The sequence below is a fragment of the Myodes glareolus genome, chromosome 17 (assembly GCF_982192425.1).
Source record: "Myodes glareolus chromosome 17, mMyoGla1.1, whole genome shotgun sequence".
NCBI lineage: Eukaryota > Metazoa > Chordata > Mammalia > Rodentia > Cricetidae > Myodes > Myodes glareolus.
The window spans coordinates 4,349,079-4,367,612 of NC_142042.1; the positions used below are offsets into that span (position 1 = coordinate 4,349,079).

Sequence of the window (18,534 nt, forward strand, 5' to 3'; positions counted from 1 at the left end):
CTACGTGAGAGATATGGTAGACGGCATCCATATAAAGGTCATTGTGAGAGGTATGGTGGACTTCACAGGGCAGATGCTTTGATTGGATGTGGTGAGCCTCATACAGGCTGCCTGTGGCCAGATGGGATTGTGCAAGAGGAGGAGTAGGTCAGAGATCACATAACAGGCTGTTACCTTAGAGAAGAATGCAAGGATGCTGTTCTTCACTTATGCAAATGAGATGGGGCATGATTACAGGCTTTAGTGAGAAGCCTTGCTTGATCTGAGGTGCCTGCTCAAGTGATTACCTTGACTGCTCCTGGATCACACTTTTAGACACGCAGAGAAGCCTCCCTAATAGTAGACGATTTTAATGATGTCAGCAGGACTTGATGTACCGCTGACAGTAGAGAGGTAAGTAGGTTGAAGATGAATTTTTTATTTTAATGATATAATTTGACTTCACAAAAGTGAACTCAAATCAGTCTGGTAGACAATGCTAAATCTCCAAGAACATATAAAACGTTGCTCACTTTCAAAATACCTAATAGCTATAGTTGATAAGTATTCACTGGCTCTAAGGAAGATCGAGACAAATTGAGTAGAAGATGGGAAGCTATTTTGTGGACTCACTTGGACCAGAAGGATGCAGTTTATTAGCTGGATCTGCAGAGTGTGGCGGTTTTCTCTAGGCTGAGCATAAAAGTCACACAGTTGTTCTGTGAGAAAATACCCAGAACAAGGCCTTCTGAGCTGTAAATATAACCTCGGCTCATTTCTTGTGTCCTTACTGGGCAGCAGAAGGTTGCCCATGTAGTCCAGAGCTTATGCAGAGAGTTCGACAGTTCACAAAAGACCCTGGATTTTCTTCCCCTGGGATCCCTTTGGTCTCTACTGTCTCCTCGTGACAGACAGGATTCCAGAACCACCCATAAGATTCTCACCTGTTGTATACACACCACACACCCACACCAACACCCCCCCCACACACACATATATATATATATATCTCCCTCTCCAGGAGAATGGACAGAGTATGTGAAGATGAGGAGATGCTCTATCTAAGATTCTCTTCTGCTATATACAGAGGAAGGTTGTCTTGTGGCGGGGGGGGGGGGCTACCTACTCTGGTGAAGCAATTATTTATATCTGGTCACAGAGGAAATACTCAGAGACATGAACACATGGTGGCCAGGAGAAAACCAAGCATCCATCTTGTGAGCTACCCATATCAGGCAGGTGTGGGCATCCTCTGAAAGTCTAGGGCCGTTCCTGAGCAATACGATATGAAAGCAAAGACTTGACTCACACAAGCATAGGAAAACACGTTCTACCAACTGACAATGATCTTGGATGTAACCACTGAACCTCAAGTAAAAGTCTCAATGGCATCCAGCACCTTGATTTCAGTGTGACGAGACTCTCAAGGAAGGACCAAGCTAATCTGAGCTGGGCTTATGACCCGTAGAAACAAGGTGAAAACAACAAAGCCATACATTTTACTAGAGACTCTTGATCACTTGTTATATAGCAATGGACAACGTATTATGATGAACCTGAATTCTGCCTCTCATTACTCAAACAAACAACTGCAGCAATATGAATTCCTATGATGGAATTTAGGTTATCCATCCTCAGAACAAAAGCTGTTACTAAAAGAACAAAAGCATAAGACTCCCTTTGGCCCTTCCTCTCTGTTGAGTGGCTGTGTCTTGTAGGTTTTACCTGTTTTGCCCATGCCCCAGTATCTTCTTACCAGGGCATGCTTACAGCATTCATCTGTAGGCAGGTTTATATAGCATAAGCTGCTTTGATCATGGAAGTTTTGTATAGACATTGAAGGAGAAACCATATAATTTCCCAGTACACTGGATGCAAACACAGTGAAGAAAGAAGTCAAAGATCATTCTCTGCTTTAGGTTCTTAATAGGCAGGCACGGTTGTCACTGACTGACATGGGAAAGACTGAGGATGCTCAACTGTGAACTCATGCTCAGAAACAGTGTTGAGGTAGAACGTGAGGAGTTGTACTTTGCAGACACAGGCTGCCAACTTGTCAACAAACTGACTCAAAATAACTGTCCTGGGGAACATTAAAAATTAGAGAGAAGGAGGAGAACCAAGGGATCAAACCTGAGACAGTGATGGCTTCAAGGTCAACTGACAAGATGTGCTTCAGGGACAAGGGACTTCAGAGAGAGTGACCCTGTGAGCGGAGAGGGCACAGTCACTGCGGAAGGCCTGGGTGCTCGGACTTTCTGCCTGTGCACATAAGGCTAGGTGCTGTAGAGAGCTTGACTGTCAACCGGTCTTTAAAACTTCAAAGAAAGGAGACTGTCTGTGTGGAAGGGGTGATAATTTGATGCTCTGAAGGGAGCCAGGAAGACACAGCTGGTCAGCCACCCTGCCACCACCCCACCAGCTCAGAGGAACAGAACCTCTGTACAGAGCAGCTCCCACTGGCGAGAGCTGTAGAGGAAATAGCATCCTGTGGGAGGGATGGATAGAGAAGGAGAATCCCTTGTTCTGCTAAGATTCTAAATTAGCTGGCTGCTGAGCCTGCACCATCAATCGACCTCTCCCCCTCCTGGCAGTGAAACTTTCATAAAGGGAGAAGTGGTGGGGTTCACGGTCCTTAGTATCCCGCACAAGGAAACATATTATTTCTTTGAAAGAAACCAACACTTTCCAAGATTTCAAGAATTTTTCCTGTAGGTCCTCATTCATTTTTATATCCCTTGCAACTCGAACAAGGTTTGAAATATAAAAAGACACAATAACCACTTAACTAAACTCATATGGCTTTGAAGTCCATAATAGCCAATATCTTCCATGTCAGTTTTTGAAGTCAAAAGTCTAAACTCAAAAGTAGGGCATCACTGTGAAGTTTCTATCTTGGCCTTAGCTGTAAATCTGAAATGTCTTTCTCGGAGTAAAAGCTCATTACAAAATGAGAGGTAGGGATGCTTTCCTTGAGGATATGGACAGCATATTGTCAGGCATCAAGAGAGTTAACAATTTTCAGCAGTCACGATTATTCTTTCATTTTGAAGAAGAAACCCTGCCATTTAAAAACATGCAAAGCTAATTAAAGATTTTCCACTGTTTCGTTATCTGAATGGAGTTCCAAATTCTGACTTAAAACTCTTATCACAGAAAGACTAAACATCCCTCCACGAACAGTAAATGAGCATTCAATTAGCCCTTCAATACAAGTGCACTTTAAATAAAAAATATACTTTATTGCTCATCTCGTTCTTTACAAATGCAAATACTCAATTTTCAAACCCAACGAGTTTTCTTTATTTCATTCTTAAGGAAGAAAAACAGTCTTTTCTTGCTTTACAGGGAAGACCCGAGTTTTCTGAAGTTGTGAGGAAGCTGGAGGAATGTCTGTGCAACGTGGAGGTAAGCGTTTGACCTTCTGAGAAGTCTGTTTAAAAAAGCACTCGAGGGCTGGAGAGATGGGGCAGCCATTAAAGGCTGGGCTCACAACCAAAACATAAAAAGCACCCGAAACATCCCAGGTGTCACCAAAAAGAACCATCACTGTGTCTTAGAGGCACTAGGACCCAACTAAGTACACAAATAAAAGCAAATGAGGAAAGTCGCTCCAAGTGCTTCACTGGGAAAAAGGAGGTCCAGTGATTCTTTTACCCACCTTGCTCTTCTGAAAAACTCCTAGAAAGAACTGTTGACTGAGTTTTCTGTCCTGTCCAGTTCCTGCATTCATTAAGTCCCAAAGAAATCGTACAAAAGTCTACATTAGTTATAAACTAATTGGCCCATTAGCTCAGGCTTTTCTTATTAAATCTTATAACTTATATTAACCCATTATTCTAGTATATGTTAGCCACATGACTCTGTACCTTTTTCAGTGAGGCAGTCACATCTTACTTCTTCTGTGGCTGGGTCACGACTGCTGACCAAGCTTTCCTCTTCCCAGAATTCTCCTGTTCTCATTGACCCACTTCTACTTTTTGTCTGGTTGTCCCGCCTATACTTCCTGCCTTGCTACTGGCCAATCAGTGTTTATTTAAACTATAATTGACAGAATACAGACCATTGTCCCATACCAAAGAACATTCTCTGCTGCTTTTTCTGGGGCAGAGGCAAATTCATATCGAATTTTAGTGGTTCTAAAATAATCAGGCCAGAGAACGGTTGCAGTGATGCTGAGCTTAAAAATAGATATGTAAAAAAAATGAAAGAATGGGAACTGGAGAGATGGTTGGTTCAGTAGCTAAGACTGCTTACTGCTCTCTCAGAGGACCAGAATCCAGATCTGAGGACTTGCGTTAGGCAGCTCACAACTTTCTGTAGCTCCAGCTACAAGGTATCTAACAAAATTTTGGTCATTATAGGCACATACAGACACACACACACACACACACACACACACAGAGAGAGAGAGAGAGAGAGAGAGAGAGAGAGAGAGAGAGATCAAATTGTTAAAATTATAACTATAACAAACATATCGGGAGGTAAATATCTAATCATTTTGCCTACAAAATTGTACACAAGTGACGAGCCAGGTGGAAGACTATGCCATTGTCTACTTGTTCACAGAGGAGGGAAACACTATCCCAAACAATGCACAAATCTGCTGGATGGCATGGTCTTAGCAGGACACAGAGTAATAGATGCTGGTGATCGGGCTAATGAAAACATTCCCTTAATATCGAGGAGCTGTTTGCTTTAATTTTCTGTATAATTGCCTTAATTTGCTATACCTGATCATGAGATAGCATTTAAAAATAGTCAAAAAAGAGCTAGAACAAGAGCACACATTCAAAAATAATATGTTTCAAATGCACAGGAGGAGATAAGGACTTTACACAGGTTTGTAGCCCGTGTGCATGAAAAGGGCAGAAGCCATGAGACACAACCTGAGCCTGCACAACAAAAGCCTTCCACAGGAAACATTTCCTCCTTAAAATAAATCTCAGCTCGGAGTCCCTAGAACCTGCTCTATTGAGAAACACTTCCAGGATGACGGGCACCAGCCATTCTGTATCATTCTTCACAAAATCCCAGAGAGGAAGGCTTTCATTGAGAGGGAGGCACCCTTCTGACACACAGAAAGTAATGGATATGTGGAGAGTAGCTGTCTAGGTTGCAGGGCTGCTTTCTGACAAAAGCATCCTCTGGAGGACTCGGTTGTTACAAGACACCTTCAGAAGCTGAGCTCCAAGTATTCTCTTAGGTGAATGTGAAGTTCAACCAGACAAGGTAGCGCCTAGCCAGGACTGTAGATCATTAGCTGGGAATAGAAATTACCTCTCATGATGACTCATCTTATGTCAACATGGCACACGAACTAGAGCTATCTGAAAGGAACGTAAATGGAGAAAACTGCCTCCATACGATCCAAGATATTTTCTTAATATCTTGTGATTGATAGAATGGGCAGCCCACTGTGGATGGTTCCATCGCCAGGCATTTGGTCCTAGGCTCTATAAGAAAGCAGTCCAAGAAAGCCAAGAGTGTAAGCCAGGAAGGAGCACCCATCCATGACCTCTGCATCAACTCCTGCCTCCAGGTTTCTGTCCTGTTTGAGTTCCCGGCCTGACTTCCTTCAATGACCAAGAGCAATTTGGAAGTCGAGGCAAAATAAACCCTTTCCTTCCTGACTTTCTTAGTCGGGAAATAGAAATAGAAACCCTTAAGTAAGATACCCAAAACAGGGACAATGAAAGGATCTAGAAAACAACCTTCGTCAGTCCAACTGAGCAGGACGTCGGGAACACTCTTCCCTAGGAGAAAAGGTCAAACGTTTGTATACAGAGAGTTCACTGGACAGATAGCATTAATTAATGATCTAGGCTTGTGGGAGCCCATAGGGTTCTGTCCTCCCTCTATTCAATTTCTCCATCAAGCTGACACCAGGGTCAAGGGGTCACACTGACAAACGTGACAATGTTGAGAGGGCTAGAAAACATTTGAAGGCAAGAATCTAGAATATCTTGGAAAAGGAAATAATAGCACATGTCTAACAAGAATAAATTTGAAAGGGATAGCATACTGTTCTTCTCAGAGCCATAGAAACAATAGTCAAAGGAGGACCTGGGGATGTGGCCTCAAGATCACTGTGTTAGTGCTGTGATAAGCCTGAAGAGCTAAGGCGTGAGGAGGCTCTCTTGTTGCCGAACAAAAGATCTGACCATCTCTCCTCTGTGATGACCAAACAAAAGAGGACCCAATTGAACTCTCAGCCTCTAAAGAATAATGAAAACTGCCGCTTGCATTGTAGTGGAGAGCAATCAGAATGACAAATAAGTGGAAATCGTATATTATGAAGAGCATTTGGAGGAACCAAGGATTTTTGCCTGAAGGTTGAGAAAATCACCATGAGCCCAAGGGCTATTATCAAACATCTAAAGGATCACCAGTTAGCAATGAGATTGGCTTTGTTCTTTTTGGGAAAACCACTCACCAGATATCAAACCGTGCTCCATCTGACAAAATGTGTAGGACTGAAGTCACTTGGGAAATGGATGTCTAGGTGTGTCTCCGGGCGATTGTCTTGATTACCTTAATCATGTTCACTGGCATGGGGAAACCCATTTGAATTGTGGATGGAGCCGTTCCCCAGACTGAGATCCTAGAAAGTGTGTAGTGGAGCAAGTGAGCCGAGCAGAATGTGTTATCACTGTTTCCTGATTGTGGATGCAAACTCACAGCTGCTTCACGCTCATGCTGCCTGAATTCCTACTGAGATAGGCTGTGCTTAGAACTGTGAACTAAAACAAAACCCCTCTCCTGTAAGATGCTTTAGTCAGAGACGTCTTATCACAGCCACAGGGAAGAACACTAGTGTGTAAACCATGTTACATCACGGGAAACGAGGTTCTGCTGTGGATCCTGTCACCACAGTGAAGAAGGTGGCAAACCTTTCGATCATCACATAATAATCATCTAAGAAACATTTTATAAATTCAGTTTGGGCTTACTGTGCTTTGGGGAAGATAAGAATAAGGATAAGGTCAGCTATCAAAACAGAAATGGGTCAAAAAGTAGATCAATGTGAGCAGATCTTAGCACCAGAGATCGTAGGGAAAAGCTGGAAGCAGTGTAGGCAAATGAAATTCTACTAGAAGAAGCCCTGAGAAATAACATCCCAGTCCAGGTGCCTGCTGGAGTGAGTAAACAAGGACTTCCATGCCTTCTCTATCCAGCTCATGTCTCCTGCCTCAAGTAACAGCAGCGGTTCCCTGTCACCCTCCTCTTCCTCTGATTGCCTGGTGAGCCGGGGAGGACCTGGCCGGAGTCACGTGGCAGCTTTACGGAGCCGTTTTGAGTTGGAATATGCCCTTAATGCAAGGTCCTATGCTGCCTGGTCCCAAAGGTAAGTGATGTTGTCACCAAGGATCATACTGTGAACCCAGATTTCAATTCCGGATCGAGAAAGTCCCCTGGAGGTTGGCTATCTAGAGGAGCCTGAACAGCACTCGGGAAAACAAGGGAGAGTTTTGATTTTAATTTCCTTACATTGTGAAAAAAAATGTGAACTTTCATTCTTCTTTAGTTTAGACTCTTCTATAAGTTATCAGTAATAGCAGTGAGATCTAGCATCAAGAGTCATGTCTGTTGCAAAGTGATGATGTATTCTGAATCATTGCATTGCTTAGGGGTGGTCTTGTGGAATTCAAGAAAGGATTTCTTTGTATGAACCTGGAAACAGTCTTTTTGTGGAGCATCCACCATTCAGAGTTGTAAGCATTTTCACAGCTCAGCAGCTCCACTCCTGGGATACACCCCCACAAAACTGGAAACAGGCATTCAAAGAAACCTTCTCCACAAATGTTTATAGCAACTTTGTTCACAAGAGTTTGTCCATCAAAAGATGGACAGACAACATGTTGGGAGGCCCCTGCAGTAGTGCATTTTTCAGCCATAAAAAAACAACATAATATGGATTAACCTTGAAAACATATCTACAGAGTCCCTGTTTGGTATGGCCTCACTAATAGGAGGATACAAAAAGAATAGATTTGTGAATAACTTGGGCTTAGGCCCCTCCATCTCTCTCTCTCTCTCTCTCTCTCTCTCTCTCTCTCTCTCTCTCTCTCTCTCTCACACACACACACACACACACACACACACACACACAAGAATTTGAATACTAAATGACTTCAATAACTGGGTATATTTCCTTACAGATCCCAGAGTGCCATCAAGATTGGGTTCTGGTTCTCTCTGTGTTGGAGAACTTTCCTATAAAAAAAAAAATCAATTCCCCTGAATTCTAGACCCCACCCTCAGATCTATTTCATCTTAATTACCACTTCAGAGACCCTGTTTTCAGTGCAGCAGTGTGAGATGTTGGAGCTTCAGCCTATAAATTTGAGGAGAGACATGATCTATTAAATACCAACAGGTAAATCTATGAAAAAGAAAACAAACTAAAAAACAGATTGATGCTGCCAAGGCCTGACAGGAGAGAGAAGTTTGGAGGTACTTCTTAATAGGTGTTAGTTCTGTTTTGAATTATGAAATTTGAGAGTTATAGGTCGCCTTTATATGAATATTATTAATGCAGTAAACACCACTGAAATTCTCATTTTAAAATGGTTAATGTTATGTTATCTGAGCTTCATCCTCTTAGTAGCTGCTCCCCTTCACATGGCCCAGCGCCCTACGGGCAACCCTTTTGTCTCTGACCTCACTGTGGGTTCAAGGAGAGTACACTAGTCAACTGTTCCCTTAAGATGTCTATGCAGCTGTCATTTCTAGATTAGACACCCATAGGCTGGTTCTGGGTGAACTTGGCAGTGAACTTGATTGTGTCCAGGTCTGCTTTATGAGTCTCAGGATCCTCAGATTCACAGTAGAACATACTAACTGGGCCATGCTCTCCTCACAAAGTCAGGAACTTCACATGCATGCTTCAAGTCTTTGCTCATGTTTCACTCTGGTGTCAGCTAACCACAGAGCCCAGTTCCAGTGTCAAGGAGACAAGCTGCATTTAACCACCATCAAAGAGAACTATAAAGTCACAGACCGAAGGACACAGATCAAGGGTGATGTTGTTTACTAATAAGAAGATAATATTATAGAGAAAATCAGCATTTGCGACATGGTCACCAATGAGAAGAAATGCATCTGGTTCTTGGTGAACGTCTCATCAGTGATTGGTCTAACTAAGTACATGCAGGGAAAGAATGGATGAGGTCAGAGTTCACTCTTGTGAGCAAGGTTGGCAGGGCCCATGCTCTACATTGAAACCTGATGTTGGATTCCCCTCTGTATGCTGTGAATACCATTAGTGAATAAAGGAACTTCTTTGGGACTATAGCAGAGCTATAGGGGAAGGGAATTAGGCAGGGAAAACTAAAATGAATGCTGGAAGAAAGGCGACAAAGTCAGAGAGAAGCCATGTAGCCCTGCCGGAACATAACAGAACTTTACCCAGTAAGCCACAGTCACATGGCAATACACAGATTACTAGAAATGGGTTAAATTAAAAATTAAGAGCTAGTCAATAAGAAGCTAGAGCTAATGGGCCAAGCAGTGATTTAATTAATATGGTTCCTGTGTGATGATTTTGGATCTGAGCTGCCAAGCAGCTTGGAAACGAGCAAGCGACCTACTTATAACAGGAACCAAGAAGGCAGCTGTTGTGAAGCTGATGGAAGCCGTGGAATCTAAAACATGCCTCTAGAGATGAATGATCTCAGGACCCGTCTCCTACGGGAGCCAAGAGCTTCAGGACATGAACCCAGTTACATGTATGCTCACTGTGGATTCCTCAACCTCTGAGAAATCTCTTAACAGCTCCAAGATGGGAAAGGGTTTAGGAGAACTAACAAGGGCCTTACACTGCCTGTAAACCGCTAATGTTGTTTATTTAGCTGTCTTGTATTCCTGGTCTGAAAAGGGAGTTTCAGAAAAAATAAATGGGCATCTGAATCATGACAATTCTAATTTAAAGAATGTCCTGGAATTAAGTTTGAGCAGTTTTGATAGGTAACAGGCAGATTCGACACTGTTCATTGTTGGTGTTCTATCTTCAGTATAGTTTCCTAGAGACCCACCGGACTATGTTAGATTGGGTTCAGTCATAGCACCATCTTCTAGTTGTGTCTCTGTTTCATGTCCCCCAATGTAGTTTTATCAAGAAATATTTCTGCAAAAGTCCCATGAGGTGCATCCAGTAGAGGCAGAAGAGGTTGAGTACAAAATCAAGGAGGGGCCCTGGTACAGCCGTGAGCGGTTGACAGAGGCAAGCAGACCTGTGCACAGAGTACAGATCCATTACTGTAGGCCAGTCAGAGTCTGTCACACAGAGCACAGCACAGAATGGGAAACACACGGGGTGTGGGGAACTGGGTGGAAGAACTTGGCTTCTCCATACAATAAGGATCTAAGGACTCATTAGTGCACAGCCTGGTCTGGCTCTCTGAGCAGCTCCCTTGCACAGTCTCCACAGCTTCTTTGCCACTTTCTGCCCCTCTCTGGCAGGGTAGGACTCTACTTTAGCTGCTTAGCTCCTCATTTACAGCATTGGTAAACTGAAGGAGAGTTTATTGATTGTCCCACCCCTAGCAAGCCACATGAATTATTTGAGATCTGTAATATAAATATCCTGGTGAAACATTCAATGGCAATAAACAACGAGACAAGAGAAGAATCATGTATTTTTTTATGCATTACTACATCTAACTACCTTGCAGTTTGATTGACATAAGGCCATTATGTAACAAATATTTGTATAGCAGATAAAGAATGGAAATGGGATAAATTGACTCAGCACGTGGTGATCATTATGGATACAGAGTGGAATTGGGGAACGGGCTCTGTCTCTTCACTGTTCTGTGTAAACATCTGCCACCACAAAACACCTGTGAAGTGCTGGACACTGTTTTAAATACTTTGACAATCATGTAATTAAGTTTTAAGAGGCAGGCCTTTCAGTTTTTGTAGATGAATAAACTGGGGCTCGGAAAGTATAAGCAACTCTCCTGAGTGAATGGGAAACAAGGGGGAGGCTGAGCTGGATTCCCACAAGAGCCTTTGCCGTGCTTTCGAAATTCCCCTGGCAATGGAAGCAGCGGGTTCCAGAAACTTGTTATGTTTTGCCAATGCTTCTGTTGTCTGGACTTCTCCCAGTTTGTTCTGGAAGTTGATCAAGGAATGGATTCAAGGAGTCCTTGCAAGTTTGCTTTTCCAGCCTTTTTTTTTTATGAAGGCAGAGGAAGGGGATGGGCAAGAGTCAGTTCTTAAAGTAAAAGGGCCCAAGGATACAGGAACTGATGGACCTGGGCCAGCAAGGTCATGGGGTGAGCTGCCTAGAATGGTTCTCAACTTTGCGTGTTAGAATCGTCTGGGAAACTTGCAGAGGACCAGTGCCTAGGGCCAGCTAAAGCCCATCAGGGTGGCATCTAGGCTGCAGAAAACCTGAGGCTGGGTAGCTTCAACACAGACAAAAAGAATATAAAGCTTAAAGAGAGAAGCATGGTTTTACTTGCGGGTCTCTGGGAAGGGGATGCAACTGCCGGCACACATAGAAGAGGACACCTTGCCAGCATCGCAGTTTGACCACAGAGAACCAGACCGGTCTATGCACTGCACCCTTTGTCTTGGTTATCATCTAAAGGATGACTGAGTCCTTGTGCTATTTAAGTGCAGGCACTGGGCTTCCTAACTAAATCATGGAAACTAACATGGGAAACTGTAATTTTGTGTCTGTCTCACTGTGTTCTGAAAAACGTGCACAAGGCTTGGCATGCGGTTGCACTAACGTATAGACCTGGGTCTCTCAGCGAGGCATTTAATCAGTGAATTTGCACACACTTTTAGTCATGATGCCACTTGCTGAGAGGATGGAATTTGGTAACCGTTGGTTTGGTGTGTGCTTCCATTGTTTGTATGCGTGCTTGTTTCTAGTTATTGTTATTATCTCTTCCTGTGTAAACTAAACTTCAAGGTGGGAAGGTGTGCCAGGTTATTTCTTTCATGAAAAATAGGAAACCACTAATTTCGATGGAAATTTCTAATTCTGACGAAAATCATAGTTGGAGTAAAATCTGAGATTAAGGAAGCCATTCTTGAAATTCTGCCTCTTTTAAAGTATTTCATGTCCAGATATATTTAGAAACCCGACATGTGGCACTTGCTCCTCCCACGGGGTCTGAAATCTCCCATCTTGTGTGCGGATTACATCATGTTAAATTTAGAAACAACCAAGTGATGAACAACCTTTCAGATGCGAAAACCAATTAGTGTTTGTGTAGGGCTGAGCTCCAAGAATAGAACTGCGACACAGTCAGCTGTCCAGGAGACACGGGGACCCAGATCCCAGTGCTCTGAAATAGACACCCTTGGGTTAGTTTCCAGCAATACAAAGGAGCCCACCCAAGGACACCTCTAACTAGCTTTCCTAGTATACTCAGAACATATTTCAACTTACACAATGTGCAAAAAAAAAATCTACAAAAGTCTCAGTTCACATGTAACTCTCCTAGCATACCGGAATGGTGCAATTCAATAGGTCCATGAAATGAACACATGGGTCAGCTCCTCCACTCTGTGACCTGCCCTTCTCCTTTTGTGACCACTCCACACCCGTCACCCTCTGCACCAGCGTGTGATACCTCACGTAGAGCTTTCAAGCCATCAGTGATTCTCCTTTACCTCCAAGAGTGGGTGGAGCTTTATCCTGGGTGCTGATGTCATTAGCTAACGCATTTTCAGTCTGTATCCCAGTGGTTCTGAACTGAGTGGCCACATTCTCCTCTTCTCTTTAGCACTCTACTCTGCAGACACCATATGAAGCATTTATTCTAGTCTTAATGGCTATAGGTACTACTGCCTAGAGCCAAAATTTCGGAATTTGGGGTAATCCTACAAACTTCAAAGTGACCTTTCACAAATTTTCCTGAAAAAATGTTTGTAAGGGGGTGCTTGTTTGTCCCGGTCATCTAGAACCAAAATAATCTCACAGAAATTGTATTAATTAAATCACTGTTTGGCCCTATTAGCTCTAGTTTCTTATTGGCTAACTCTTACATATTAATTTATCCAATTTCAATTAATCTGTGCATCACTACAAGGTCATTCTCTACCAGCAAGGTTTCAGCACGTCTGTCTCCAATGGCTCCATGATGTCTCTCTGACTCCACCCTTCTTTCTCCTAGCATTCAGTTTAGTTTTCACTTCCTAGCTCTGTTCCACTATGGCTCTGCTATAGGTCCAAAGCAGTTTCTTTATTAACTAATGATATTCACAGCACACAGAGGGGAATTCCACATCACCTCCCCTTTTCTATTTAAATAAAAAAGAAGGTTTTGACTTTAACACAGTAAAATTACTTATAACAAAGCAGGTATCAATCAGAATTACAATTACAATATTTATATCTACTTTATTTCTTATCATATCCAAGGAAAATTATAAGTTCTCAATTCCATCAAAGACTCCAGAATGATATAATATTACCTAAATAAACAATAAGTTCATTGTAAGCAACGTCCTAAACTCTAGAAAGCAGAGATATCTCACTACCTGAACAGTGACCCAAAATTCTTCTGTACCATTGGGGTACCCATCTTCAGCCTACAGGCTCATAATATCCAGCAGACTTTTCCATGAAGCAGGAAATTTCAAAGACAGTTCTGCTTATATTGGCAGTTTGCCAGTCACTTTCTTCTGTATCTTGCAGAATGTCTAGCAGACTCTTTCATGAAGCAGGAACCCTCAAAGATGGTCTCACATTTGTGCAAGTTCAGCAGTCATTTCTCTGTGGGTCCTGCATGTTCAGTTCATACAATATAACATCAAATAGTCCAGGAAAAAGCAGTTTCTTGCTCAAATGGCTAACGAACTCCAAAAAGAGCCTTTTTATTGCCAGTATTCCTCTTGAAGTAGATTGGTCCTGCCAGGAGCAGATGTGTCTCATTGTCATCAAAAAGTCCTAAGTTCTTAAAACATTTTAAATGCCATATTCTTAAGGCCTTTAAAAGATCCGAAGAATACCTAACTGAAATATATCTCTATATATCTAGAAAACCTAACTAACATGGCTACATGCTTGACTATTATAGATAACTATCTATTAACGTATATTTCTTAATTATATATTACATTTTTAAATGAACTACACAATCACAATCAAGAGTAGAAATATACATATAAAAGATTGACCTTAAATTTGCATCAATAAATCAACATCTATACCAATGAAAATCTCTATAGCATATCCCCCTTTATATATAAAAAAATTATAAACAATATTTGGGAATTTGGGCATAATACTCTCCAAACTGCTTCCTGTTGTTTATTGGACGAACTAATATTTTGAGGGATTTTCAAGGCAACCTTTCAGGGGGTCTTGCTCCATCAAACCATATTAGTCTGGAAGCAATCCACAGGTTCTCATCCTCTGTGGAAACAAAAGAACCTCTTTTCCAAAGCAACATATCCTATAGCCATCTTATATTTGACACTACATCCCATAGATACACCATGCTTCTTATTGGTTTTTAACCTTGCTCACTTTTTGTTCTTGTCACTCATATGTGTTTCAGTCATCTTAGTCATTGTGATTTGAAGATGTCTTCCCTGAGGTTATCCCCAACGATGCTGCACATTCTACTGTGTGCCATGGTCTACAGTTGGATTCTTTAACACTTGGATTTAATTAAATGCCTTACTCTGTACTTTGAGACCATAAAATTTATTTTCTTCCGTTTTTATTCAGATGTCTACAATATCTCATTTATAATTTAACTCTGTGGGGAAAATATCAAACATTTTTACTTATAATAAATTAGAAGTATCCTGAATTGGACTATTAATGCCATGCTTATAATTCTTCAATTATTCCATGAGTAAAGCATTTAGGATGCTTTGCCTACATCTGTGTCAAGTTCAAATCTGGTTTTGTCTGAATGGTGAACAACACTAGATGTTTCAGTGTTTTCCTGCACTCTTTGTCTTAGTTAATGCGGTGCTGATGTAAAACACCCTGACAAAATTGAAGTCGTTTATTTCCTCTTCTGGTTTTAGCAGGATAGAGTCTCTTGTGGTGGGGAAGACGTGGGAGCAGCAGAGCCAGCATGGCTCGTCACCCTGCACCCATACTCAGAAAATACAGACTGTAAAGCCTAAGATTTCCTCCAGTGACTTAGTTTCTCCAACAAGGCCCCACCTCCTAAGGCCTCCTCTGTCTTCTCAAACAGCACCACCACTGTGCACCTAATGTTCAAATATGTGAGCCTATTGGGGGGGGGCATTTCACATTCAATCAACAGCAGCCTTCTGTCAGGACAACAATTGCCGCTTAGGTAACATGAGAGGGAAACTATCTGGCATATTCATACCATGGGTCTTTTCTAAAATAAATTGCCTTGCACTGAAGTGGCTAAAAAAATGTTTTGGTGAGGAGGCAGGAAGAACAGGCTGGAAGCATGAGAGAATGATTGATTATAGATTGGTCACTCTCTTCCACATTCCCTCTTTTTAGGTAAGACATCCCTTTCCCCAAACGATCCATGGCACCTATTTTATCTTACATTAAGGGTCTTCATTTACATAGGCCTAGTTTAAGTTTCTTCCATTCCTTTGAGATAGTTTTCTATCCCTGTGTCAAAGCCAATGGTCTTAAAGAGCCAGAGACCCTTTTAGGAATCTTTCTACCTGTAAGACCCATGATGTGGGATTTCCCTTTGTGTGCTGTGAATACGTTTTCTTACCATTGATTAATAAGAAAGCTGCTTTGACCTCTGGCTGGGCAGAATAAAGCAAAGTGGGAAACCCAAGCAGAGGTAGAAGAGAAAAGAAAGTGGAGTCGGGCAGACACCAGGGAGCAGCAGAAGGACAAAGATGCTGGAAACTTAACCTGTAAGCCATAACCTCATGGTGAATCATAGATTAATAGAACTGGGTTAATTTAAGGCATAAGAGACAGCTGGAGTATGCCTAAACTGTTGGACAAACAGTGTTGTCTAATATAAGCTGTGTGTGTTTCCTTGGGACTGAATAGCTGTGGGATGGGGCGGGACAGGAGCTTCTGTTTATCGACCCATTTCTTCTTTATTGTTCCTCTTTGCTTTCGCTGTCACTATTCCATACTGACTTTATAAACAGTTCACATCTATCTACCAGAGAAGAGTTTGAGGACAGTGTACAAACTCACAGACTGGCATGAGCAGACCTGGTGTCCTGACCATGCTGAATCTCCTTCATCATCCAGTTGGTACATCTTTGCACTGACTTAAATGAACTTTAATATAATCCATAGAATATATCTTGATCTCTATTTTTACTACCCTCATGGAAGACAAAAACCCACAGATCAGCTATGGTTTAATATCATTCCATATAAATGGAATTACATAAATATAATATTAATTGTATGCTTGCACATGGGGCAGAGGGTAGGGGTTGTACACATGAGTGCTGTTGCCTGTGGCAACAGGAGAGGTGTGGTGGCCCCCTGTGGTGATCAGGAGAGGTCATCAGAACCCCTTGGAGATGGAGTTACTGGCATCTGAGAGTTACCCATGTAGCTGTTGGGAACTTACCCTGGGTCCTCGTGGAGAGCACTGTGTGCTCTTACCTGCCAAGTCATCTTTCTGCCAGCTTACCTTCACATTGATGTATTTACTTTCCAATGTTTTTATGTCATCGTAACTGTTAAAAATCCACACATTGATTTTGTTCTGTGAATCTGTGGTTTCTTTAAACTTAGTCAGATGTATGTTTTATTATTCATGGCTCTGACCTGTCAGATCTATCTCCGCATCCTGCTTTCCCTCCTCAGATGTGTCATTTAGGGTAACAGAAGTAGACGTATTAATCCAGACATGGGACGATTCTTTCCCCTCTCTCTTTAGAGGTAGCTATCCTGTGGATGCAGGGCTCCAGTACATGGCAGGTTCCTGTCACTATTAACATTTCACCTATAAATCTTGTTACTTGTCTTTTGTTTCTGATCTGCCCTTCCTAACTAGCCTTGAGACTTTTCCTTGTCTCCAATGTCTCACTCAAGTGGCACCATGATGGTTCAGTATTATTTCCCTTCCTTGATATTTGTTCACTCTTAGATGCCAAAGTCTGGTAGCTTTCAGAACTTCTGCCACCACAGATAACATTGTTTCACTACATCTTTACACTTTTTGAAGACCCTCATTAGATGTATGTCATGTGGTGTATTTAAAATATGTCTAATTAGAACACATATGTGCAAATAGAGTAGGCATATACACACAGACATATGTGTCAGGAAGGTGTGCAACTACAAATGTCTAAGATGTTTGTGAGTGAATCAAATCTGTCTGTGTATGTCTTTGTGGGGAGGCTATAACTTTTGCCCCTCAACTCTCTGCTACACTTTAGGTAATTTTTTCACATTTAAATATCATTAATTCTCTGAATAGCTCTGTCTGTCTTCTTGCCTGTTTCCAGCTCAATTTCTTTCCGACTTCTTTCTATTGTGTTTGTTGTTGTTTAAAATTTTGCCAGGCAGTTTTGAAAGGCACTTTCCCTTCTATATATGTTTGCTCTTTCCCCCCTAAAAATGTTTATCTTAGCTTGTAACCTAAACTTTTCATCTTCTTTATGTTCTGTCCACATTGCTATTTCTGTGTTTTCATGGCTTTCCTGCCTGTCCTGTTTCTCTTGCCTTTGGACTTCTTAGTTATGTTATGGGCTTATGTTCTTTGGGCATTTAAAGCTTATGACTTCTTTCTCTATTCCTCTTGTTTTGGGTGGGCCATCTCACAGATGAACTGACTCACCCTTTTCTCATCTTGAGACACGTGCACCCAGGATCATTGCTCATGATCCCATTCTATTGTTTTTAATATGTGTGATGATGGTGCTTTGGGCTATATTTGTTTTTTTCTTTTCTTGTTCCCTAGAGCCCAGGGCAAAATAGAGCCCTCAGGTTCTGCATCTTTTGTGCAGAGTGGATTTTACTTTTCCTAATTTTCTTAATCTTGGTTTTCTTTTGAGGATTTTAGACTTTCTAAAGATTTTAATTTTTTTATTCGTGTATGAATCATTTTGATTGTATAACATGTATGTGCACACTCCCAAAGAAGCCAAAAGGGGACATTGAAACACTTGACTTAGACTTACAGTGGGTTGTAAGTTTTCCAACCTGTGTGCAGAGAATTTTGTTCAGGTTCCCTGGAAGATTAGTATTTCTGAGCCATCTCTCTAGCCCTAGGACTATAGCTCTTTTAAAAGGTCTTTAGCATCTGACCTCCTACCTTGCATGGGTCAAAGTTGTGTATATCACACACAGACCAATAAAATCCAGCTTTGAGGCCAATAAGAATCAATAAGAACTTCAGGTAAAAGTAGCCAGCCATTTGCTTTTCTGGTCTGTATTTTGTGCTCATAAACAGCTCTTATTTAATGCTGTACTGCATTAGTTAGAACAGTGTCCAGCACAAGATAAGTACTGAATACCTACTGTGGAATGGGCAAATGAGCACGGCTGCCTCCCATAAAAATAATGGTATCTAATTACAATCTTGTGAAGTATTGCTGACAGTTCCTGTTCCTCAAGGAAAACAAATTGAGACTCATACAGTTTTAGAAACT

At 41.7% G+C, this 18,534-nt stretch overlaps 1 protein-coding gene across 2 annotated transcripts in view; it reads left to right on the forward strand.

Annotated features, from left to right (window-relative positions):
* Positions 1-18,534, forward strand: part of Tnni3k (TNNI3 interacting kinase) — a 279,530-nt gene that overhangs the window by 228,258 nt on the left and 32,738 nt on the right. For both annotated transcript variants that reach the window (XM_087897462.1, XM_048453518.3), the window contains 2 exons: positions 3,328-3,387; positions 7,158-7,327. In XM_087897462.1, the coding sequence (XP_087753588.1) occupies positions 3,328-3,387; positions 7,158-7,327 (230 nt within the window). The remainder of the gene's footprint in view (positions 1-3,327; positions 3,388-7,157; positions 7,328-18,534) is intronic.